A 25,517-nucleotide genomic window follows, 5' to 3' on the forward strand; every position below is an offset into this window, starting at 1 on the left:
GGAACCCTTCTACAGAAGCTGCCGTAGAGATTTCTGGGAAGTGTAGTCTTTCCAGCGGATGAGTAGAAGGAACAGACTTCACTCCGGAATCACTGCCTGTCTTAGTTATTTTTTGGTTATTAAACAAATTAACTTTAGAGAGAGGCCTGCCTCAGGCCAGTGTGTTGCTCCAGTTACTTATGCATTTGTGGGTTGATTTTTTTGTTGTTGTTTGTTTTTCATTGGTGGGTTCTTGTATGTGCCCTGACGCGGGATGGAAGCTGCAACCTCGGCGGGTGAGAGGACGCGCTAACCCCCTGAGCACCCGGCCGAGGCCATCACTGCCTGTTCTGTGCGCGGGCATCTTAATAAAAGAGACGGATAGGCTGTCACTGCAACAGACATTGTCAGTAATTAACCTCGTGGCCGCAGCCTCTCCCCTGGCGGCCATTGGGGGCGGAGCCTGCGGGGATGCTGGGAGCTGTGCTGGCGCCGACGATCGGCGCAGGGCTGGGTGGACCTGCCCCGCTGACGCTGGTGAGCGAACCGCCGAGGCCCTTTGCGGTGCTGGCAGGAGGAGCGGGGCCCCGCGGGGTTAGGGACCCGGTGGAGTGAGGCTGGTCGAGGAGTGGCCGCAAGTCCGGGAGGTTTCGTTTTGGAAATGGGGCGCGGCCCCAGGTGCGCCTTTGGGGGCGGGGAATGGGGTGAGACGCTCGGTGCTGCGCGCTAGGGGACCTTCCGTCTCCGGCTGGGGCGACTGAGCTGGAACTGTGGTTTCTCTTTTGAAGGAGGTGGGATTATTTATTCTGGGCCAGACAACTAACGAAGAGGGATGGGGCTGCAGCCGAGCACCCCGGGGTTTATTTGGGCCGTGCACACGAGTTCAGCCAGGCATCCCCTGGGGTGGGGTGGGGGCGCGGATCCGGCCGTATAGCTCCCCGCGTCTTTCTAGCAAGGGCACCCCTACCTGGGTCCTGCGTGTCCGAGTGGTTGTGGGAACCTAGGATGGATCGTGAGTATGAAGAATTGGGTTTTTGTTTGTTTGCTTGCTTTGGTGGGGCTGAGTGTGGCCCAGGTAGTGACGGGGTGGGGACGGGGTTGGGGTGGGGATCTCAGGACCCGCGGTGCTTAGGTTTGTGGGTGGCGGTGAGCTTCCTGTGGGCAGAATACACCTCCTGACCTAGGCCCCGGGGGGTCGTGGGGAGAGCCTTGGGCCTGGAGTCCTGGGGCTTTAGGGTGGGGGAGGTTTGGGCCCAGGACGGACATCTGGTGCTGGTGGGTGCCACCCGACCTTGACCTGCGTTTAGGCAGTTTTTTGAGTGGGGATGAGCCTGCTTCAGGGGCACCTGTTGTCCTGGGGCTTGTCATGGGGCAGGGGCTCCTCTGCTTTGTGGCAAAGACCCCGGTTTGGCTGTAAATGCCCGTGGCCGGTTTTACTGATTCTCCCTCTCCTTGTCTGCTTTTCCCTCATGTGTTGGGGTCAAAACTCTGGATTAGGGTTTAGGGAATTAACCTCTGGATTCGGGCTTAGGGAATGTAGGTAGGGTGGGAACTTCTGAGAGCTGTTGACTGACTATCCAAATCACTTCTGGCATCTGGTGAGGCCTAGCTATCAGGACTTAAACTTTCATTTTATTTTTATTTTTGGTAAGGACAGATTTTAAACCTGCCCAGTACGTGAACCCCATGAACCTATCGCCGGATCCAGCATTTATTAATTCACTGCTAATCTTTGCATCTCCTCAACCCTATGTGTGAATACACTTTGAGACTAGTCACACCCCACAGGGCTTGGCCACTACTCACCTTACCACTGACAGCTGGCTAAGGACACGGGACTCCACAGGGGGCTAGAGCTCAAATCTAGGCACTTTCTAGCTCTTCAACATGAGCAAGATTCATAACTCTGCCTCAGTTTCTCACAAGACCTAACTCATGGGGCCTTTGGGAGGTAAAAATTGTCCAGAGCCTGGTACACAGTAAGAGTTTTTAGTAATTGTTAAATATTACTAATGATATTACAGCTTGAGGCCCAAAGACACCGAAGGGTTCAAACAGGTCTGCCTAAGATGTGCTACTTTGGCATGTGAACTATTTTGAGGTGAAGGCAGTTGAGACCCTACGGGCTCACAAGAAACTTTCACCTCTCCCTTAAAGAATTTAAGCTTGGGACCTTGTCTCTTCAGAGTTATCACCAGAAATAACTTTTTATGACCTATGGAGCAGGGCAGACCTGTGATTGCTGAACATCTGCTCTTTATCGGACTGCAATGACCTTCCTCCCGCTGAAGCCCCGTGATGCCTTACCCCATCCCGAGCTCAGCGTGCCATACGAACCTCATTTTCCTTTCTGTCTCTGATCCTCAGCTGTGCGTGTGTGGGTGTGGGTGTCTCTGACTCGCGCCTGTATTCGGGGTTCCCATAGGTCCGTATGTAATTAGATTCAGTTATTTTCTCTAATTGATCGAATCTGCCCCTCTAGATTTAATTATTAGGCCAGCCAGACGGACCTAGAAAGGCAGAGGGACGTTTCTTCCTCCCACAGTGCGAAAGAGATTCCTAATTCATGGCAGCCTGTCAGGGCAGGCTGTGTTCTGATGCCCATTGTTGACTCTGCCCCCAGAATCTGTCTACGTCCTTCTCTGGCAGGTCTGAGGCTTTTTTTTTTTTAAAGGAAGAGGAACACCCCTTATTTCAGACTTGGCGATTTCTAGCCTGGTATCTGGGGCTGAGAGACAGTCCTGAGGTTCACAGTTCCTGTTTTATCCTCAGGTCCACGTTCTCATATCCGTGCTGCCCAGAGAGGATTGCATAGAGAAAATGGGCTCCTGGCAGCCCCGTTAAGGTGGGCACCACACACTGTTCACGCTCTTAGGGTGTTTTCTTTGCTCCAAACCGTGGGTGAATTTCCTCTGCTCATTCTGACATCTTGAGCCCTGCAATGTCCCATTGGAGGCTTTTTGGTTCTTGTGAGGGCTGCACTTTAAAAAAAATATATATATTTTATTGATTTTTTTTTTACAGAGAAGAAGGGATAGAGAGTTAGAAACATCGATGAGAGAGAAGCATCGAACAGCTGCCTCCTGCACACCCTCTACTGGGGATGCGCCTGCAACCAAGGTACATGCCCTTGACCGGAATCGAACCTGGGACCCTTCAGTCCCCAGGCCAATGCTCTATCCAGTGAGCCAAACCAGCTAGGGCAGGGCTGCACTTTTTTATACTCTTGTGTGGCTCTTTATGAAGCCATAAAAAGACTTACTGGTTTGAGTGGCTAAGTTTCTACATGTCAAGATCTGTTGATGATGATGGATCTTTTTAAAATATATTTTTTGATTTCAGAGAGAATGGGAGAGGGAGAGAAATAGAACATCAATAATGAGAGAGAATCATTGATTGGCTGCCTCCTACACACCCCAACTGGGGATCAAGCCTGAAACCCAGGATATGCCCTGACCAGGAATCCAAGCATGACCTCCTGGTTCATACGTCGACACTTAACCACTGAGCCATGCCAGTCTGGCGATGATGAATCTTTTGAATTAGAGAAACTTGTAAATTGGAAAAAAAGACATATATATATATATATATATATATATATATATATATATATATATATATATATATTTTTTTTTTTTTTTTTTTTTTTTTAAGAGAGCTCTCATATCATTATGCTGGCGAGTCATTATAGTCCCCCACTCTGTATATCTGATTTGGAAGCCCTTGCTTTTAAGTGTACTTTTAAATGGTCTAATCTAATTGGAATGTTCTTCATAGTAGCCACTGTAATTTTTTTAGGTTATAATTTCCTTGAGGGTTGGCAGCAGTTTGGTAGAACCTTGGCTGAAAATGGAGTTTGGCCTACATTTCTTTTTGGCCGTATTTTGAAGTTTCCAATCCAATAGTTACCAAGATAAGGTCTTAGGACATAACATTTTTAGATTGTCTTTAATAGGATTTTGCCAGTTTTTTTCTTTCCTTTCTCTTCTTACATGCAGAATGATTGTACTTATAATGTCCTGATTTTTAAAATAATATCTATAAACATCTAAAGGTATTTGCTCACTGGGCATTATTTTAGGGAATGGTGACGAAAAGGGGCTTTGGAATGAAAATTTTGGATTCTAGGCTTGGCTTTGACACTGGGTTGCTGTGTGATCTTAAGACAAGTAAACGGACCTCTTATGCCATAGTTTCCTCCTCTGTGAGATGGGAAGGATAGAAGTGTCTACCTGTTGGCTGTGTTGTGAAGATTCATAGAACTCTGCGCTTAGTATAGTACCTGTTTTATAAATACTAACTATAAATACTAGCATTCGTGGGAGGAAAAGGGCTGTATTTATCAGCTTAGGCTAAGTTGTACTCCAGTAACACATGACTCCCAAATCTCAGTGACCCACAATCTAACCTTAAACCTAGTCTGATCCCTCCTCCTTTGTAGGTTGGCTCAGCACCGTGACCTTTTATAGTAGAAGGAAGGCCACTTCTTGGGAACATGCTGCTCTCAGAACATGAGAGATGGTTGAATCATGCAATGCTTAGAAGTGGCATGTCACTTTCTCTCACTTTTCATTGTCTAAGGCAAGACCTGATGTCACGGGCAGGAAGTACAGTCCTTTTAGAGAGAAGCAAATAATTGGGAACAATGATCAAATCTACCACAAAGGACTGTTTTATTCTAATCACTAGGAGTAGCGAAACTCCTGAGATGCGTTTCTTCTTATAAGAAGCTCGAATACTAGTAAAGAGAGTCATAGACATAGACAAATGGCAAGCTGGCGTGATTAAGGTGAGATGCCCAGCTTGGACAGAAGCGTGAGTGACCGTCTCTACCTGTGTTGTTAGGGGATGAACCAAAAGGGCTTCTTAGAGGAGCCCTGGCTAGTCTCAGAAGGGAACTTGGCAACAGCAGAACTGCAGTCACTTGGCCTGAGATTCTGGACAGGGTGTCTGAGTTGCTTCTGAAGGTGGGATAGCTCCTAACATCACCTGCCTCCTTGGGACCACGTGGGCGGAGGACTTCGGATTGGGCCCATCAGGAGACACCCATGCACATCACGGATAAGGCCTTGTGGCGTACATGTGCAGAAAAGAAGGTGTGTGTGTGGGAGGGTATCTGTACAGAGTCGCTGTGAGGACTTGGAGCTCTACCTAAAGTAAGAAGGACTTAATTTAGACACCTCCCCCCCCCCCCCCCCCCCAAAGAGTACTGGGACGTAGGGGATGGAACGCATCAGAACAGCAGGAGCGGAGTTCTGAATGCCCCAGTTGGTCTGGAAGGAGACATTCCACAGGCATTATGCTATGTCTTCTCTCTGACTCAGGCTCCAAGTGGCAGAGATTGTATACAACACATGGAGCTTGAATCTGAGGTGTGGGGGCGGGAGGGAATTGCCAATTTTGTCACATAAGGGAGAGTGGCAGGGAACAGATTTGAGAGCTGGAAAGGAATGAGGTAAAAAAAAATCCAAGGAGCCGGGCCAGCATGGCTCTGGTTGAGCATCAACCTGTGAACCAGGAGGTCACAGTTCTGATTCCTGGGCGGGGCACATGCCTGGGCTCTGTCCCCAGTGGGGGGCGTGCAGGAGGCAGCCGATCAATGATGCTCTCTCATCATTGATGTTCCTATCTCTCTGAAATAAATAAAAATATATTTTTTGGGGGGGGGGGGAATCCAAGGAACGCCCCCCCATGGACTGAGACTCCATATTTGTTGAATGAGGAGGATGTGAGAGGACAGGACCCCCGTGAGGAGGCGTGGGCTTAGGGCCTCCATTAAAGATCCTGGCAACGTCACATTTCTTCTCCATCCCACAGGTCCTGGTTCATGGAAACAAGAGGGGCGTGTACAAGTAAGGTTCAGAGAAGTCACGTCAGGCTGTGGAGCTCGATCTAGCGATGAAATGGCTTCTACCTGGACTTCCGGTGGAATTCCACGGCAAACACGGGGCTGATTCTGGGGCCCTGACATTGCCTGACCCTCTGCCTGGGGAGGGCAGGCCAGGGAAGAGCGTTTGCCTTTGGCGAGCAGGGAAGCTGTGCAGACCATGAAGACATTGACTCAGAGTCATAAGGCAAAAGGTGAGCGTGGGGAGTGTGGAGATGAAGAGGGAGAGCACGGCTCCGGGTTTAGCTGAGCTCTGGTGGCCTCAGCTGAGTAAAGGGCCGGCTTCCCCCATCACAAGGCGTAGAGGAGCTACTCTGGGAGCATCAGGGGAGGCCTGCTTTCTCACAGCTGCTTTTCTTCCCCGAGGTTTGCCTTCTGATACTGACCGGCTCCAGAAAACGCAGGGAAAGCCCGAAATACTGGTGAGTTTGGATTACTGTTTTTTTTTAGTTTAGTTTTTTTTTTTTTTAAATGAAATGCTGGCTCGTTTTTCAGAGCATAGGCATATTGTGTATTCTCTTTATTGGGAAGGGAACAGGCAATCAACAAGTCACTTTATAATGATTCCTGCATTTGTGTGTTTTATTTCCCTTTATTTTATTTTCAAGATTAATAGTTAGAGTCCAGGAAACTTTAAAGCATAAGAGATATATTTTTAAAAATTGCTTTAAATTCTTACCCGAGGATATGTTTCTCATAGTTTTTTTGTTTGTTTGTTTGTTTTTTAGAGAAAGGGAGAGAGAGAGAGAGAGAGAGAGAGAGAGAGAGAGAGAGAGAGAGAGAGAGGAAGACTGATGTGAGAGAGAAACATCGATTGGTTGCCTCCTGTACATATCCCAACTAGAGACTGAACCTGTAGCCTAGGTGTGTGCCCTGACCGGAATGGAATCTGCCACCTTGTGGTGTTCAGGATGACACTCCAACCAACTGAGCTACTGGCCAGGACAACATAAGAGATGTTTTTGAAAAACTGAGATTATTAAAAATTGTAAATGTACTATTAACTTTCACGTTACATCCACACTACCTAATGATAATATCTTTTGCACTGGACATCTTTTACTATTGAAATTTTGAACATACATAGAAGTAGAGAGCAGAGTAATAATAGGGCCTCAGGTGCCATCACATAGCTTCAGTAGTCATCCACAATGGCCAGGTTTGTTTAATTTCTACCCTTCTCATGTCTCTCACTGGATTACTTTTGACAAATTTCAGACATTTCGTAACCAATGTCTCTATAATTTTTAAAAATAACGGTAAGAGGGTAGTGGTGGTGGTGATTCTATTTATTCCAGAGCGAGGAACTATGGCTTAAAGGGGTTTGTGATTTGCGCATGGCCATACCATCAGTTGATAGTGGAGCCAGGGTTTGAACTTGGTTTTCTCTGACTCTCAAGCTCTGCAGCTTCCAGTATGTTGTATTTTGGACTCTTTCTGCGACATAAATCCCCGTCTAATAACATGGGAGCATATTTTCCAGCCCTAGGAAATGGGCCTGGATTATTTGATGAATGACTCATATAGAGTGCTCTCTGTAGTTAACAGTGCTTCACCCCTACTCCACCTCTCCTTCTTCCATCTTCTTTCCTTTAAATTTGATGTATTCTTTCATGTGACTGGTGCATGTGCAATTCTACAAGCCAAATTAATAAGTTTATAAGTAGATTGTCCTTATCTTCAAGGAGCATTCAAGTTCTTTGGAAAAATAATGTATAAAAAAAAGAAATGATGACAATAATTAGTAATTTTTACAATAACAGTTGAGATGGTTACATAACTGCTAGCCTAAAGCTTTCAAACCAATGTGCAGCCGCTCACAGTTTATTGACAGTCAGCTCACAGGACACGTGAGCGCTTTTGGAATGCTGGTGTGAGGATCTCCTCAGACACTCTCCCCAGTGAAACAACCGAAACGATTTAAAAAACTCCACCATTAAACCCAACAATGTAAAGTCTCTGAAAATTGTCCTAAGGACGGATAGCAAGTGGAGAAACATTTAATCAGGAAAATCTGTGTTTTAGCCCTGGCCGGGTAGCTCAGTTGGTTAGCACATCATCCTGAAATGCCAAGGTTTCCAGTTCGATCCCCAGTCAGGGCATATACAAGAATGAACCAATAAATGCATAAATAAGCGGAACAACTAATCGATGTTTCTCTCTCAAATCAATACTTTAAAAAAAGAAAAAGAAAATCTAAGTCTCAGTGGAAACAGCAAATCTGTGGCACTTGTTGCACCCACAGTCTGCTCCGTCTGCCCACCCTTCAGCTCACCATAGTGGGAGCTCTGCTCCAAGTGGGTACAGCAAGACGGTGGGGCTCTTTCTCCTCCCATTCCCAGTCTAGGACTGTACTTTTTCCCTGGGGAGATAAGCCACCAGCACTTCTCATTCCCTCCAGATCAGTGTTGCAGGCGAGGGGCAGAGAGGTCTGGGGTTTTCTTTCTCCACCAGCCCCTGCTGGTGGGATAGAAGCTCTGTCCCAGGCCTAGGAGGTCAAGAATCAGTAAGGACCCTATTGCCTTCTCCCCTTCCTCAGCGGGCAGAGATTCTGTGCCAGGAGAGGCAAGCTGAGAAGAAAGGAGCTTCCACCCTCACAGCCCCCCATCCCCCAGGGCACCACTCTTAGGGCAGGAATGTCACTCTGAGAGAAGTGGCTGCCAGTTCTGCTCCCAGCTCTAAGCACTGGTGCAGAGACCCTGCCCAGGGGGAGAGGCAGGTTGGAAGAACAGAGGCCAGTGTAGCACTCCTTACGGCACTGGCTTTCTTTGGAACAGAGCATAAGGATGTTGAAACCTAAGAGTGCTCTTGAGAACAACGGAGATTTTTGTGGTGAGCAGTTAAGAGGCAGCTTCAAGATCCATGATAGCAACAAGCAAAATGGCAAATCAGCTAAAAGTTTAAGGGAGAGAACCAGGAAAAGAGAGAGCTGAGAAGAGCCCTGCTGGAGCTTCAAATACTGGCCTTAAAACTATCCCTGTAGCCCAGTCGGCATGGCTCAGTGGTTGAGCGTGGACCTATGAACCAGGAGGTCACGGTTCGATTCCTGGTCAGGGCACATGCCTGGGTTGTGGGCTTGATCCCCAATGGGGGATGTGCAGGAGGCAGCCGATCAGTGATTCTCTCTGATCATTGATCTTTCTCTCTCTCTCTCCTTTCATCTCTGAAATCAGTAAAAATGTATTTAAAAAGAAAACTACCCCTGTAAAAGGGACAGGGCCTGACTTTAATTGGGTCAGACAGTGGTCATTTATTCCCTGAGACGTTGTTGAAAACAGTAGAGTAATCAGCTAGCTATTGGTGGAGGCTAGCTGGGTGTGATACCATTTTAGGCAGGCCGAGAGACACAAGAGAACCCTGCTAAAAAGACTGTCATTCCTGGAGGGGGAGGGTCGGGGTGTGCATGTCCAAGGCTTCATCTGCTGACAAACCACAGTTTCGGGGACAATAGCCTTTCTTGAACTAGTCCACACCAGTCAGAAAACATGAACAAGTGACCACAGCAGCCGCCTGGGGAGGGAGCAGGGTTGGTATCCAGAGTTGCTATAGACTTTTACTAAAATGTCCAGTATTCAACAAAAAATTATATAGGTAGGGAGAGAGGCATGGGGAGAAAGAAAGAATACATTCACATGAGAATGAGAGAAAGTGTAAATAAATTTTCCTGATATGTAAAATGAAAACAACTTTTCATTTCTGTGTTAAATTATAATCTCCTCTTGGATTGTAAATTTATTCTCCTTTTACTGGTTATGAGTTGTTTGTTGGACACAGAGTTCCTTTTGAAGATGTTTTTAATTGAATTTTTTAGAGAGAGGAAAGGAGAGGGAGAGAGAGAGAAAAACTGATGTGAGAGCTATCTCCTGCATGCCTCCTAGATGGAGCCTTTAATCCGGGCATGTGCCCTGACTGGGAATAGAACTGGCAACCTTTTGGTGCACTGCACAACGGCCCAACCAACTGAGCCTCTTCGGCTGAGCACAAAGTTACTTTTAAATGGGAGTTTTCCAGCCCATGCTGAACTCTTCCATCTCAGAATTCTTCCATAATGAATCCTCAAGGTCACTTTTCTGAATTCTGGTTCATGTTTCAAATTGATTCACAAATCATTTCTCCAAAAAAAAATCGTAAGTGTCCAAGGGCCAGGAATGTGTTGTATACCTCAGTTATGCTACCCTCAGATTTTTAAAAAATATATATTTTTATTGATTTCAGAAAGGAGAGAGAGAGAGAGAGAGAGAGAGAGAGAGAGAGAGAGAGAGAGAGAGAGAGAGAATGAGAATGAATCATCAATGATGAGAGAGAATCACTGATCAGCTGCCTGCTGCGTGCGCTACACTGGGGATTGAGCCCATAACCTGGGCATATGCCCTGACTGGGAATTGAATGAACCGTGACCTCTCGGTTCATAGGTCAGTGCTCAACCACTGAACCATGCCAATCGGACACTACCCCCAGATTTTAACACACAGCCGTAGTAAATGGCTAGAAGAATTTGATATGGAGAACTGTGTACCCTGAAAAGAATTAGACCAACTCTTACATATCAAGACTCTCCAGGACCACTAGATAGACTCCTCGCACAGGGAAAATAGACGGTGACTTGCTGTTCATTAATTGTTGCTTGTTTATAGGTACCAGTTACATTCAGGGACGTGGCCGTGGTCTTCACACAGGCAGAATGGAAGCTCCTGAGCTCTGAGCAGAGGATCCTGTACAAAGAAGTGATGCTGGAGAATTACAGGAACCTGCTTTCGTTGGGTGAGGCTATGGTCTTTCCTTCATTAATTCAGTAGAGATTTATGGGCCACTTATCCTGTGCCGGAAAAATCCTAGACACTTAGAACAAACACATTAGTCAATGAAATAGTAACCCCTGCCCAGGGGGGCTTTTTCTAGTGTATGGAGACAGACAACAAATAGCTTCATATACAGCAGTGGTTCTCAACCTTCCTAATGCCGCGACCCTTTAATACAGTGCCTCATGTTGTGGTGACCCCCAACCATAAAATTATTTTCATTGCTACTTCCTAACTGTAATTTTGCTACTGTTATGAATCGTAATGTAAATATCTGATATGCAGGATGTATTTTCATTGTTACAAATTGAACATAATTAAAGCATAGTGATTAATCACAAAAACAATATGTAATTATATATGTGTTTTCCGATGGTCTTAGGCGACCCCTGTGAAAGGGTTGCTCGACCCCCAGGTTGAGAACCGCTGATATACAGGGATGTTATGTTAGAAAGGGATAAGCACTACCTAGTAAAAAAATAATAATAAAATGAAGCAGGATAAAGGAGCATTGAGTGTGACAGGGTGGCTGGCTGAATTTTCAAATCAGTTATTTGAAGTCAGCGAGGAGGGAACATTTGACCAAAGACAGAAAGTGGTGAGGGAGTTAGAACTCTGGCTCTCCAGGGCAAGGGCATTTCAGGTGCAGACTTATTTGGTGCTAAGACCTTAAGGAAGGGATATGCCTGTGGGTAGAAGGAACTGAGACTGGAAGCACAGTTAGCAAGGGGGAGAGTGGTGAGAAATGCCTTCTGCGACAGAAGTTGAAATTAAATGTCAGAGTTTGTATGGCGTTTGAGTTTCATAAGCCAGATTATTTCTTTTATTTAAAACATACATTTATTCTTTAAGTCTAGGTTGATAAATGCTTTTGATTGTAATGTTATTCTGCTTCAGGGGTTGGCCACTTTTTCTACAAAGGGCCAGATTGTGACTATTTTAGGTTTTGTGGGTGATATGGTCTCTAACCACTCTCAACTCTGCCCTACTAGTCCTAAAGTAGCCACAGATGATGTGTAAATGAGTATGACTGTGTTCCAATAAGACTTTATTTGTGGACATTGAATTTTGAATTTCATGTAATTTTTATATATCATGAACTGTTACCCTTTTGACTTGTTTTCAACTCTTTAAAAACTTAAAAACCATTCTTAGCTTGTAGACTGCACAAAAACAGAGGGCAGGATGGTGGTTTTAGGCTGTAGTTCCTCCCCCCCCCCCCCCCCCCGTTTGTTCTAGATCAGCGCTATGTAGTAGAAATATAATGTGAGCCACATGGATGACTTTAGATTTCCTAGTAACCACCTTTAGAAAAGTAGACATAAATGGGTAAAATTAATAATCTTATTAACCCGATATATCAAAATATTATTTCAACATGTATTCAGTATAAAAATTACTTCACTTTTTGGTAATAAGTGTTCAAAATCTGGTGTGTACTTTATGCTTAGAGCACATCTCAGTTCAGACTCGCCACACTGCAGGTGCTCAGTAAACATGCACGGCTAGTGGCTACCGTACTGGATCATGCAGTTCTGGGTACTTCCATATTTCCAGATAAAGCATCTGGAGAGTCACAGTTTTGGAAACACAAGCTAGTTTCAGGCCGGAGTTTCTTCAGGAGTTGGCTCAGATGGCCTGGCTTTTCCATGGTCTCAGTTAATCAGATTTTATTTGTTCCATTTGCATCTTCTTTGATATGCTTTGATCTGGTTCCATCTGGTTTGTGCTCTGTCTATTTAAGTTGGATTCATCCATTTCAGTCTGGTTTTGTGTGTTTTGATTTGGCCTTAGCTATTCAACCTAACTAGATTTTATTTTGATTTTGATTTTTCTCTGATCATATTTTTCTCTTTCTCTATGTTAATACATTGGTGGGCTCAGAGGAAAATGTTGAAATGACCTGGTTCAAATTAGGCTCGATAAGGAAAAACTGGATTTCCTGAAATTGTTTCCTTTGTCTTGCTCGACACCACAGCATTCTGCAGTTCCCTAGCCTCTTACACCTCTCTTTTTGGTTTTCTCTCTTGCTTTTCTTTGGATTAGTGTCACATGCTTTTTTTTTTTTTTTTTTTTTGTCATCTATATTCAAACTCTTAAACAATTTGTGAACTTTAATGATTTTGCTCATCACGTATTATGATGAACCCATTTTCTCTGTCACTATCTCACCTGTGCTTTTCTGTTTGATTACAAGAATATGTTTATTCTCAAACTTATCAAAAATTGAGGTCATACTCTTTTCCCTTCTACACTCATCTCTTCTCTAATTCTTCACATATTCATGTTCCAGTATCTCTTCTTTGAGGGTACTGTTAGAAATAAGTGGGCCAATTTCCCTTGAAATAATCTAAAGCTTTCATAGGTGAGATATTTCAGTTAGTATAGACTAGGTGATAACAACACAGAACTTCAGCAAATATTCATTTCTTATAATACCTCTTATGTACAGTTCAGGTAGGAGTTTACTAATAGCTTTATTGGGGTTCTGCAATCCAGGCAAAAGAACCGGTCTTTGTCTGGGTCATGGGATTCTTAAAGAAGAGGAGAAAAATGGAATGAAGAAACCATGTTGTGGCTCTTAAAATGTGTTCGAGCCCATTCTGGGTGGTTCAGTTGTTGAGTGTCCCGACCTATGAACCAAGAGGTCACCAGTTTGATTCCTGGTCAGAGCACATGCCTGGGTTGCTGGCTCGATCCTCGGTAGGGGGCGTGCAGGAGGCAGCCGATCAAACATCTCTCATCACTGATGTTTCTATCTCTCTCTCCCTCTTCCTTCCTCTCTGAAATCAATAAAAACATATTTAAAAAAATATGTTTGAAAGTAGCACTAACTTTTCACCCATCTCCCATTGGCCTAAGCAGATCCCATTAGCCAGTCATTGTAACGGGATTGGTTTGGGCACAAGGTGCCAAAATCCTGAAATCGTGGATCATGTATTCCTTGTCCACTGCAGAATCCACAATATTTAGTAGAGAACCCAGCACTTAAAATTTCTAATAAGTATGTGTTTGTGGGTGGCCAACCTGAGATTCAGATTTATTTCATATGCAGTCTCTTGAACCCCTGTTTCATGTACATACTCCCGTGTTTGGAAGCCCTCCAGGTCCAGTGACTTTTTATGTTTATCCGTTTTTTTGTTTTCTGTGATAAGAAAAGTCATGAAGGAGATTTTCATGTCGGTCATCGAGCCTGTTACCTCCAAGTACAACAGAATTGTGAACAGCACATCAATGTGAGTGTCGATGGCTTAGATGACTTACTAGCAAGAAATGGCTGACAGTGTTGAAGCTGTTTACAAAGCTGGATGCTTACCTGAGAGGCTCCTAGTCTGAGTGACATGCAGAGGATGTTTCTGGTGTGGTTTTACTGGATTGGAATAGAAAGTGGAATGTTTAGAAATGGAATATAGAGGAATTATTGGTGGAAAACGAGTTTTGTTGTACATTTATTATCAGTAGTAGGTGGCAGGAAGATACTCTTTGTCCTAAGACAAGGCGGAACAGCCAGCTGCCCACTTAGGGCTTCTCTAACTGAACACTCTTTCTCCGGCAGAATCAAAGCCAGAAACAGACTCCTCTTCCTCTTGCCTTCTGGCCTTCTCCCGTCAGCCTCTCCTCAGCCAACATGTGCTTCCAGTCTTCCTGGACTTACGTGACTTCCATCCAGGGGATTCTGGCCCAGGGCCTCAGGGGCAGAAATGTTCTTCTCAAAGCCGCTGGAGTGAAAACACAAAAGGTCAAGAGAGAGAAGGTGGCTTCAGATCCTTGTCTGTGAGGACAGCGGAGAGAGAAACCTCAGGCGCTGTTCCCAGCCCACCCCGAAGACAATCAGCAAGTCCTAGAGAAGGCAACACAGTGGTAGAAATAGAGCCTAAGCCAGCCCAGAGGGTACGCCCTGTGCAAACAGACAGAGGAGCGGAGTTAGGAACCCTGAGATCCGGAGAAGGCAGCTGTAACGAGCATGAGCTAGACTGTAGTCTGAAACCACACTTTGCTGTACACCAGGTGACCCTCTCAGAAGAGAAGCCCTATGTTTGCAGGGAGTGTGGGCGAGGCTTTAACAATAAGTCAAACCTCAACAGACACCATCGGACGCACTCAATGGAGAAGCCTTATGTGTGTGGTGACTGTGGCCGAGGCTTTAGCCTGATGGCGATCCTTGTTCATCACCAGAGGACGCACTCAGGAGAGAAGCCGTATGTGTGCAAGGAGTGTGGGCGAGGCTTTAGCAAGAAGTCCAATCTGAACAGACACACAGAAACCCATTCGGAAGAGAAGCCTTATTTGTGCAGGGAGTGTGGGCAGAGCTTTAGGAATAATTCAGTCCTCATTAGACATCAGTGGATTCACTCTGGGGAGAAGCCCTATGTGTGCCCGGAGTGTGGCCGGGGATTTGCTTACAAGTCCACCCTCAGAAAACACCAGAGGACTCATTCAGGAGAGAAGCCCTATATATGTCAGGAGTGTGGGCATGGCTTCGGCGAGAAGTCATCTTTCATCAGACACCAGAGGACACACTCGGGGGAGAAACCCTTTGTGTGCCTGGAGTGTGGACGAGGATTTGGTGATAAGTCAACCCTCAGAAAACACCAGAGGACACACTCGGGAGAGAAGCCTTACACGTGCAGTGAGTGTGGCCGAAGCTTTACCCAGAAGTCATTCCTCCTTATTCACCAAGGGACACACTCAGGAGAGAAGCATGTTTGCAGGGAGTGTGGGCGAAGCTTTAGCTACAAGTCAAATCTCATCAGACACCAGAAGACACACTCGGACGTGAAGCCTTATATATGTAGGGAGTGCGGGCGAGGCTTTTTCTATAAGTCGGACCTCATCATACATGAAAGGACGCACTCCGGGGAGAAGCCTTACGTGTGCAGTGAGTGTGGTCGAAGCTTTAGCCAGAAGTCATTCCTCGTTATTCACCAGGGGACACACTCAGGGAAGAAGCATGTTTGCAGGGACTGTGGGCGAAGCTTTAGCTACAGGTCAAATCTCATCACACACCAGAGGAAACACTTGGCGGAAAGCATGTTTCCAGGGATCACGGACAAGACCCAGCAATCAGCCAAATCTCATCTTACACCAGAGAGACACCTGGGGTCTGTGTGTGTGGAGTGAGTGTACCTTCAGGGAGGTGTTGACTCTCATCAGGCACTGAGGACACATTCAGCAGAGGAGCCTGAGTGTGGGTAACTCTAGCCACACTTAAGTGGGAGGCGTTGTGTGTGCGGGGACTGTGGATGAGGCGGTAGCAATAAGTCAGCGTTCATCGAATATCCAGTGGCAGGCAGGCAGGCAGGCACAAGGTGGCACTCGGAGAGGAGCAGCGTGTTTGTAGGGACTGTGGGCAAAACCCTTGTGATCAGCCAGCCTTCTTTTCATGCCATTGAGAGATCCTTGTGTGGGGGTACGTGGAGCTCTGCCCAGATAACCTCATCAGGGCCAACACCCCTGCAGCTCCGGATTACGGCTGCTGATGCTGCAGAGACGAAGTCTTTCCTAGGACCTGCTCTCAGCCACAGGGAACTGCACCTTCCTAAGGGCTGGCTCCTGGCCCATGGTTGACTGCTATGGGGAGACAAAACCTCAACCCTGGACTCAGTTGTGCCCAAAGGGTCATCCTGGATCGAGAGATGCCCATCAGATCTCAGTTGTGAACACATTGCAGGTCAGCTTCTTCCTCTGCCCAGTCCAGCCCTCATTCACCAATAAACCACTTAATTCTCCATCGCCCTGTCTCTCCAGGGACTCCACTCTAAGACATCTTAAGTGTACAAGGAGCGTGGACATGGTTGTGGCCATAGTCACCCCTCACAAACCTCAGCGTTTGCATAGAAACTGTGTGTGGGCAGAATGGGCATGGATTTAGGAAAAGTGCATCTCAGGATGCATCAGAGAACAGCTATATTGTGGGAAGCTTTATATAGGCGGGGAAGGAGTCCGTAAGATGCTTGAGCAATCAGTTATATTAGTTACACCTCGTCTTGCACCAGAGGTCAGTCTGAGAGAAGATCTGTGTGGGCAGGGTTTGTGGGTGAAGCCTTATCCGGGTGCTCCTCCTCAACAGACTAAGAGGACATTCTTGACACCACAAACCACTACCTCACCTTTGAAGGGGTTTCACAAGTCTTGACCCCCCCCCCCCCATTCTCTGTATGAGAGTGAAGATGGCACTAGCCACTAAATAGACATGGTTTTCTCCCAGTTTTTGTAATCAGATGGAGTAAAAAAGTCAAGAGTTTTACTTAAGTAACCTAAGAATGACAACTTGCTTTATTTTCATACACCAGTTCCTTCCCATGTTTTGTCCTTTTGTTATAGTAAAATGATCAGCTCCAGCGGCACACCTTAGTCTCTCATCCACCTGGAAAGGAATTCACATTCACAGCCTAGATTTCCTGCATGAATTCAACCCTTGAGAAAAAATAAGTCCCAATAAATCTGAGGTTATCTGAGCCTTTGCGTGGGGAGGATGATCGGGGTTCTGGAAACATGCCAGCCGAGGGGAGAACTTCCCAGGTCTCCAAGGCCTGGATTGCCTCTTCTAACTGATCACTCCCTTTGGCTTTTGTGAAGGCTCCCTTCCCTGGGTTTTCTCCCTTCTAATCTCTACTCGGGTCTCTGCTGAACCCTTCTCATCCCCATCAAACCATCCCTGGTCCTTAATGGTCTGTTCACATCCTGCAATTTCAGGGATTCTGTAAGTGTACTCCCTATGCAGCCTTCCATAGTCTAAGCCAGGGGTGGGCAAACTTTTTGACTCGAGGGCCACAATGGGTTCTTAAACTGGACCGGAGGGCCGGAACAAAAGCATGGATGGAGTGTTTGTGTGAACTAATATAAATTCAAAGTAAACATCATTACATAAAAAGGTACGGTCTTTTTTTTTTTTTTTTTTTTTAGTTTTATTCATTTCAAGATCCGGCCCGCGGGCCGTAGTTTGCCCACGGCTGGTCTAAGTTCAGGTCCTTTAACCATGCCCTGTTCTCCAGTCATGAATGAATGCTTTGGGCCTCTTAGCTACTCATAGGTCTAAAAACCCCTAAATACAGCTTCAAGGCCATGTCCCCGCAGCCCTCCAAGGGTCTTGCTAATGACACCCCACATCATCCTTTTACTAGCTGGTCCAAGACAGCCTAGCCATACACCACCATTGTCTTTTCAGCCCAAGGACCCGGCCCTTTGGCCACACCCTTTCCTAGTCCCCCTCCCTCAGGGCCCAAATTGCTCAGTTTGACAACTCCACACTCCCTGACTCTGATTTCTGTGTCCTGGACCAATACCGTTCACTCTAGAAGGAGGGTCTGCCTAGACTCCAGCAAATTTGCTTGCTTAGTTGGGTTTTACCAGGTCACAAATTGGACATCAGGCTTTGAAAAGCAAAAGCACAGAGTGGTTTTAACACCCCATCAAAGGAGGGGGCAGTAGAAGAGTCCGAAGGAGTCACTGGCTCCAAGGCCTCTGCTCACTCCCTCAGCCATGCACTCAGCTCTGCAGCGGGTCCTGGGTCAGCTCTGGTGAGGGGGAGGTGTCCGCGTGGGAGTGTTCCCCTAGTATTCCTTTCCCAGAACTACCCCTATCACATCAACTCTTAGCTTCTGGTCAGAACTAGAAGCCACAGAGGGAAGAATGTATATGGCTATGTCATCTCTAGGGTTTGCATTCCCGATGAGCCCAAGGCCCTTCCTCCATGTCCTGCTGTTGGGAGAGAACAATGCAAACAAGAAAACCAGCACCTTCCTTTAAAAAAAAGAGTATATCCTGTTCATTAATTTTAAACTGGACATCATTTTGGAGAATAGCCAAGCCCTCAACTGACCTTTAATTAAAGAAAATTACTTGGGATAGGTTGAAACATGACATTAGGATCCTCAAAAAAGGAAACAAGATTCCTAGAGTTCCACCCACCAGTGTTCTGAAGAGGATATGAGCACCCCTTCTCCAGCTGAGGAGGGGAAAATCTCACAAAGCCAGGTGCCCTGGGGACAGGCTTCGCCCTCATCTGCTGCTGATGTAGACAGACCACAGGGCGGGTCCCAGCTTACCCTGCTCACCAGCTTGAAGGAGGAGTTGGTTCTGCAGAATCCTCACTGCTGCTGGCCATCTGTTCCCCTTTTCCTGACCCCTCACTTCCTTTGGGAACTAGGTTATTTTTTTGTCAGGGAGGAAGAGAGCTTAATGTGAATTTTAATGCCATTTACAATAGTTTTTATCTGACCTGCCTCTCTGCAGTGTCTGTTCCAATCATCTAGAGCAGTGATGGTTAACCTATGACACGCGTGTCAGAGGTGACACGCGAACTCATTTTTTTGGTTGATTTTTCTTTCTTAAATGGCATTTAAATGTATAAAATAAATATCAAAAATATAAGTCTTTGTTTTAAATATGGTTGCAAATATAAAAACATTTCTATATGTGACACGGCACCAGAGCTAAGTTAGGGTTTTTCAAAATGCTGGCACACCGAGCTCAAAAGGTTCGCCATCACTGATCTAGAGTGATAGCAGGCCTGTACCTTTCCCTGTGCCTAGTAGACACTGCCATTAACAGAGGCTTACTTGTCTTTTTTTAAAAAATATATTTTTTATTCAGAGAGGAAGAGAGAGATAGAAACATCAGTGATGAGACAGAATCATTGATCAACTGCCTTCTGCACGCCCCCTACTGGGGACTGAGCCCACAACCCAGGCATGTGCCCTTGATGAGAATCGAACCTGGGACCCTTCAGTCCACAGGCCGATGCTCTATCCACTGAGCCAGACCGACTAGGGCAAGGCTTACTCGTCTTTTGAGAGAGGGGCCCAAGCTGTGAAAACCTTAGTGTAAATAAATTTGGTAATATTGGAGGTATGCCTGAAAACACTTCAGATCAGGTTTTCTGCCGAACAGGGGTGAAAATCTGGAAGAGATGATACAGGGAAACAGAAAAATTAAGAGAAAGAGAAGGCACGAAGGACAGCATTGAGACTAGGATAAATTTGGAAGTCAGAAGTGTTGCCATTGCCCAGACAAAATTTACAGGACAACTATGGTGATGGTAATGTGGACTGAAAGAGAAGACAGGCATCATAGGGTTTGTTTTGGAAGTCCTTGGTGTTGCAGCTTTCCAACAGGAGAAATATTTGCAAAAGATAAAAGTTCTCATCACCCCAAGAATCCAAGCAGAAAGCCAACATCATCTTATCTGTGCTTATCATAAGAACTAGAGGCCCGGTGCATGAAATTTGTGCATGTGGGTGGTGGTGGTGGGTCCCTCAGCCTGACCTGCACCCTCTCCAATCTGGGAGACCTCAGGGGATTTCCTACTGATGGCTTACTGGAGGGTAGGTTGAACTGGCAATCCTTTTTTCCCCATCTAAGTCTTGCATTGTGCTGACCTGTGTGGTAGAATATGTTTGTGTGTGTGTGGAATGGTGCCACTTATTAATATATAGTCTCAGCTCTACATTCACCTCTTGTAGCCTGATCTGTGAAAACGGATCTGGGCCCTTGAAGTCCTTTTCCTTTGTCAACTGGCATGAGGTTTATCAGTAGTGGCCTCTGGAGCAAATTAGGAAGGAAGGAGGTTCTTTCCTGGCTCAGTTCACCAGGGTCCCGGGAGTACCCTTTCCCCCCACGCCTCGACCAGACCAGACCGGCGCAGTTTCTTCATGCTAAATGCCTGCAGGACACAGCTTTCTCCACTGATTGGCCATCCTTTGTTTTCTTCAGCTCTCCACTCAGGCAATGGTGGGTTAGCCGGGAGCCCAAACAGCACAGGTCCCTGCTCCTGCACCTTCTCTTCATCTGCATGGGCATAAGTCTAGGGCTGGACTGGCTTTCTGGCAAGCAGCCAGACTTTCATCATGTGCTGAGGCCCAGAACTCCCCTCCCTGGTTGCTACTCCCCAGCCCTCTCTTCAGCTCTATGTGCATGCACACCAGTGTCCTGGCAGTTACCTTTAGCTGCCCCAGCTCAAGCTGTGCACAGAAGTACCCTAGGTTCTTTAGGCTTTCCAGTCTCCATTTCTGGCAGCGCCTATAGCAGTGTTCTGACTGTCTTTGCTTATCTGCCCATCAACCTCAGCTCGCTTGTGCCTCATAGGTTTGTTTGATGCAGCTCTTCAGATGCAGATACTGCGTGGTCCAGGTTTTGTATCAACATCAACATCTTGGTTCTCTGTCCACACCCAGCTCCCTCTGTGTTCCTGCCTACCACGTTTGGCTGGCCTGCATTCCAGACGGTTATTCCTACATGCCAGTTCTGGTGTGTGCAACCCCCCACCCCTACCCCCACTTCTACCATCAGTGGGCTGCAACCACTCCTCCAGCGAGGGCTGATCCCCAGTCTTGGGGAGGGACCTCTCCTTCCCTGTGTATCCTTCCTTAGAACTCTATCTCAGCTGAGTTTTCTTTCAATATTTATAGTTACTCTCCTATCTTTGTATAATATATACTTTAAAAATCTTCACCCAAGGATATGTTCTACTGATCTTAGATGATCTTAGAGAGAGGGGAAGAGAGAGAGAGAGAGAGAGAAACATCAGTGTATGAGAAAAATATTGGTTGCCCCCCTATGTGCCCCAACCAGAGATTGAACATGCAAACTAGGTATGTGCCCTGACCAGGAATCTAACTAGCAACCTTTTCAGTGCATAGGACGATGGTCCAACCAATTGAACCATACTGCCCAGTGCTGTACAGTGGGGCCTTGACTTACGAGTTTAATTTGTTCTGAGACCGAGCTCATTAAGGCGCTCGTTAACTCAAATTACTCTATCAACTCAATGCACAAAATCAGCCGAGAGACAGCTGGTATCTCAAAAAACTCATTAGTTGGGACACTCGTAAGTCAAGGCCCCACTGTATAATAATTCTTTATGTTCGATTTCCTATTTAAATTACTGTGTGGTTTATGTCTCCTCATTTTACCTAAACTAATACAGATGTGAATTGTGTATGTAGTTCAAAGACATGAACTTTTGATGGCATTTATTCAAAGAAACAATGCTAGTCAAAGTTATTACTAATACTAGCTGGGGCTCTGGACCTGAACCCAAACACAAAAATCTAATGGCCTAGGCCTGGGGATAGCCAATTATAGCCCGAAGGCCGATTCGAGCCTGTTTTTGTAAGGCTTACCAACTAAGAATGGTTTTTGCATTTTAAATAGCTGAAAATAATCAAAAGAAGAATATTATTTTGTGACACATATCTGTGTCTATAAATAGTTTTACTGTAACACAGCCACACATTTGTTATGTATTGTTTATAGCTGCTTTCATGCTACAACGGTTGAGTTGAGTAATTGAATCGGAGACCATATGGCCCATAAACTCTAAAATACTATCTGACCCTCAACAGAAAACGTTTGCTGATCCTTGATCTAGACAAGCAATTTTCAATCAGTGTGCCACAAGAATTTTTAAAACATGCAATTCCCGACTATTTAATCAGGGGCACCGACCTCTTTTCCCTTAGATTGTCAGTAAGAAAATGACAACAGCTAACAGAACAATAGCTATTCAGTGTGCATGAATCAAAAATATACCTATTTTTTTTTTGTCAGATTGGTAAAAAATACATTTTTTGTTTGCCGAAGAAATTTTAGTTTATGTGTGCCATGAGATGAAAAAGGTTGAGAATTGCTGATCTAGACTGAACCTTGGGAACACTTTATCAAAGGCCAAATGAATAGCCTACTTAACCCCATGCTCTGGAATTCATGACCTCTTTTTTCTTATTTGTAGATATCAACAAGCTGATTCTAAAATTTATATGACATCACAAGGGACCTGGAATGCCAAAACAATCTTGTGAAAGAAAAATAAATGAAGAGGACTCACATTTTCTGATTTCAAAACTTACTACAAAGCAATGGTACTGACATAAGGATAGACATTCAGATCAATGGAATAGAATTGAGAAGTCAGAAGTAAAACCATGTGTCTTTGGTCAACTGATTTTCCACAAGGGTGCCAAGACCAGTCAGTGGGCAAAGAATAGGTTTTTCGACAAATAGTGCTGGGGCAACTGGATATTTACCTGCAAAAGAATAAAGTTTAACCCTTACCGTATGCCATACATACAAATTAACTAAAAATGTATCAAAGATCCAAATGTAAGAAACTAAAACTATAAAACTCTTAGAAGAAAGCATAGGACCAAATCCTTATGATCTTGAACCTGGCAACGATTCTTAGCTACGCCACCAAGAGCATGAGCAAGAAAAACAACAACAACAAAAAAGGTAATAGATAAATAGGACTTTATCACAATTAAAAACTAAGGTGAAAAGACAATCCATAGAATTAGAGAAAATGTTTATAAATCATATATCTGATGTGGGACTTACTTCTAGAATACATAAAGAACTCTTAACAACTCAATAAGAAAAGACAATCCAAGGATGATATACAAATGGGCAGTAAGTACATGAAAAGATGCTCAACATCATTAGTCATCAAGGAGATGCAAATCAAAACCACAATGAGATAGATACCAGTTCACACACCTTATGATGGTCAATCCAAGTCACATAACAAGTGCTGACGAAGAAGTGGAGACATCAGAACCCTCATATACTACTGGTGGGAGTATAAAACAGTCGGCCACTTTGGAAAGCAGTCTGGCAGGGCTTTTATACCTGCCCACCTCCCATTTTTGAACTGTGCTCACTAAATGAGTGCCCATGTTTTTCTTCCATCGGATGGGAATGGAGGACAGTGACTCTTGATCAGGGAGCACCGCCGCAGCAGATCAGAGGAGCAGGAACCGGAGCCTGGGCTGAGTTCATAAAAAGCAGGATCTGGACAGTGGCTCCAGATGGAGGAGCCAGAGGAACCTGCGGACAGCGGGCAGTCGCTGCCCCCGGTTTACATCTACAGTCCCGAGTACGTCAGCATGTGCGACTCCCTGGCCAAAGTCCCCAAACGGGCCAGTATGGTACATTCTTTGATTGAAGCATACGCACTGCCTAAGCAAATGAGGATAGTTAAGCCCAAAGTGGCCTCCATGGAGGAGATGGCCACCTTCCACACCGATGCCTATCTGCAGCACCTCCAGATGGTCAGCCGAGAAGGAGATGACGATCATCCGGACTCTACGGAGTATGGCCTGGGCTATGACTGTCCAGCTACCGAAGGGATATTTGACTATGCGGCAGCTGTGGGAGGGGCTACGATCACAGCTGCCCAGTGCCTGATCGATGGAATGTGCAAAGTAGCCATTAACTGGTCCGGAGGGTGGCATCACGCAAAGAAAGACGAAGCGTCTGGGTTTTGTTATCTCAATGATGTTGTCCTGGGAATATTACGACTGCGACGGAAATTTGACCGTGTTCTCTATGTGGATTTGGATCTGCACCATGGAGATGGTGTAGAAGATGCCTTCAGTTTCACCTCCAAAGTCATGACCGTGTCCCTGCACAAATTCTCCCCGGGATTTTTCCCAGGAACAGGTGATGTGTCTGATGTTGGCCTAGGGAAGGGACGGTACTACAGTGTGAATGTGCCCATTCAAGATGGCATACAGGATGAGAGGTATTACCACATCTGTGAAAGTGTACTGAAGGAGGTGTACACGGCCTTTAACCCCAAAGCCGTGGTCTTACAGCTGGGAGCTGATACAATAGCTGGGGATCCGATGTGCTCCTTTAACATGACTCCGGTGGGAATTGGCAGGTGCCTTAAGTACATCCTTCAGTGGCAGTTGGCAACGCTCGTTTTGGGAGGAGGAGGTTATAACCTTGCCAACACAGCTCGATGCTGGACATACTTGACTGGGGTCATCCTCGGGAAAACACTATCCTCTGAGATCCCAGATCATGAGTTTTTCACAGCATATGGTCCTGATTATGTGCTGGAAATCACGCCAAGCTGCCGGCCAGACCGCAACGAGCCCCACCGAGTCCAACAAATCCTCAGCTACATCAAAGGGAATCTGAAGCATGTGGTCTAGTGGACCAAAAGGGATCAGGTTTCCAGAGCCAAAGAGCAGTGCCTATAATGAAGGCAGCATGTTCATGCGAGCCGTGTGTGGAATTTGTGACTTCAGGGGAAATTTGGAAGAAATTAATTCTTGAAAATTTCCAAGGAGCACCAAGTGGCTGCTGGCCTCCTGGGGTGGGGCAGGGAGGCACCCCGGAGGCTCAGCTAGCCCTAGAGGAAGAGTGAGATTTTCAACATTAAAAGTGTTTATTTTTTAAACAAACATAAGTACCATTTTTAATCTTTGAATATTATTTTTAAGCAAGTTGGGGAGGGGATATTTTTATTTTCTTAAAGGAGACAGATCAGAAACTGGGAGAAAGCATGAATGTGTAGAGGGTTAGGGGGGATCTGAGAAGTAGGGTTTGGGTGTCAGGACCACCCAGGTCACCACCTGGTACTATATTCCTTGGTGAAGGGAAATGATAGTAGATTGGGAGGTAGGAAGAAATCCACCTCTGTTGTTTTTAGGATCATTGATCTATTTTTTAAAAATATATTTGTATTGATATTTAGAGAGAGAGGAAGGGCGAGGGAGAGAGATATAGGAGCATCAATGAGAGAGAAGCATCAGTTGGCTGCCTCCTGCACGCCTCATACTGGGGATCTAGCCCCAAACCTGGGCATGTGTCCTGACGGAATCAAATCAGCGACTTCTTGGTGCATGGGATGATGCTCAACCAACTGAGCCACACCAGCTGTTGTGTTTTTTTGAAAACCTAAAGAAAAAGAAAAGAAAAACAGTCTGATAGTTCCTCAAACAATTAAACTGAGTTACCATATGACCCAACAGTTCCATTCCTAGGTATATGCACAAGAGAAATGAAAGCATAAGTCAGCATGAAAACTTGCACACAAATGTTTAAATGCAGCATCATTCATA

The 25,517-nt window shown here is 45.6% G+C and overlaps 2 protein-coding genes across 6 annotated transcripts; both read left to right on the forward strand.

Annotated features, from left to right (window-relative positions):
- Window positions 1-62: 62 nt before the first annotated feature.
- ZNF343 (zinc finger protein 343) lies at window positions 63-16,394 on the forward strand. 5 transcript variants are annotated; one of them, XM_059705744.1, is made up of 6 exons: window positions 525-657; window positions 2,752-2,824; window positions 5,797-6,060; window positions 6,233-6,288; window positions 10,501-10,627; window positions 14,222-16,394. In XM_059705744.1, the coding sequence occupies exons 3-6, from the start codon at window positions 6,027-6,029 to the stop codon at window positions 15,784-15,786; spliced, it is 1,782 nt and encodes a 593-aa protein (XP_059561727.1). In that variant the 5' UTR covers window positions 525-657; window positions 2,752-2,824; window positions 5,797-6,026; the 3' UTR covers window positions 15,787-16,394. The 5 variants fall into 5 exon arrangements, with proteins under 5 accessions (XP_059561723.1, XP_059561727.1, XP_059561724.1 ...); XM_059705740.1 differs by lacking the exons at window positions 525-657; window positions 2,752-2,824 and adding an exon at window positions 63-516; XM_059705741.1 differs by lacking the exon at window positions 2,752-2,824.
- On the forward strand, window positions 10,501-25,404 carry LOC132239449 (histone deacetylase 8). Its single transcript, XM_059705766.1, has 2 exons — window positions 10,501-10,627; window positions 22,397-25,404. Exon 2 carries the CDS (start codon window positions 23,472-23,474, stop codon window positions 24,603-24,605), a length of 1,134 nt encoding a protein of 377 aa, XP_059561749.1. The 5' UTR covers window positions 10,501-10,627; window positions 22,397-23,471; the 3' UTR covers window positions 24,606-25,404.
- The last annotated feature ends 113 nt before the right edge of the window (window positions 25,405-25,517 follow it).

Source organism: Myotis daubentonii, chromosome 8 (genome assembly GCF_963259705.1).
Source record: "Myotis daubentonii chromosome 8, mMyoDau2.1, whole genome shotgun sequence".
NCBI lineage: Eukaryota > Metazoa > Chordata > Mammalia > Chiroptera > Vespertilionidae > Myotis > Myotis daubentonii.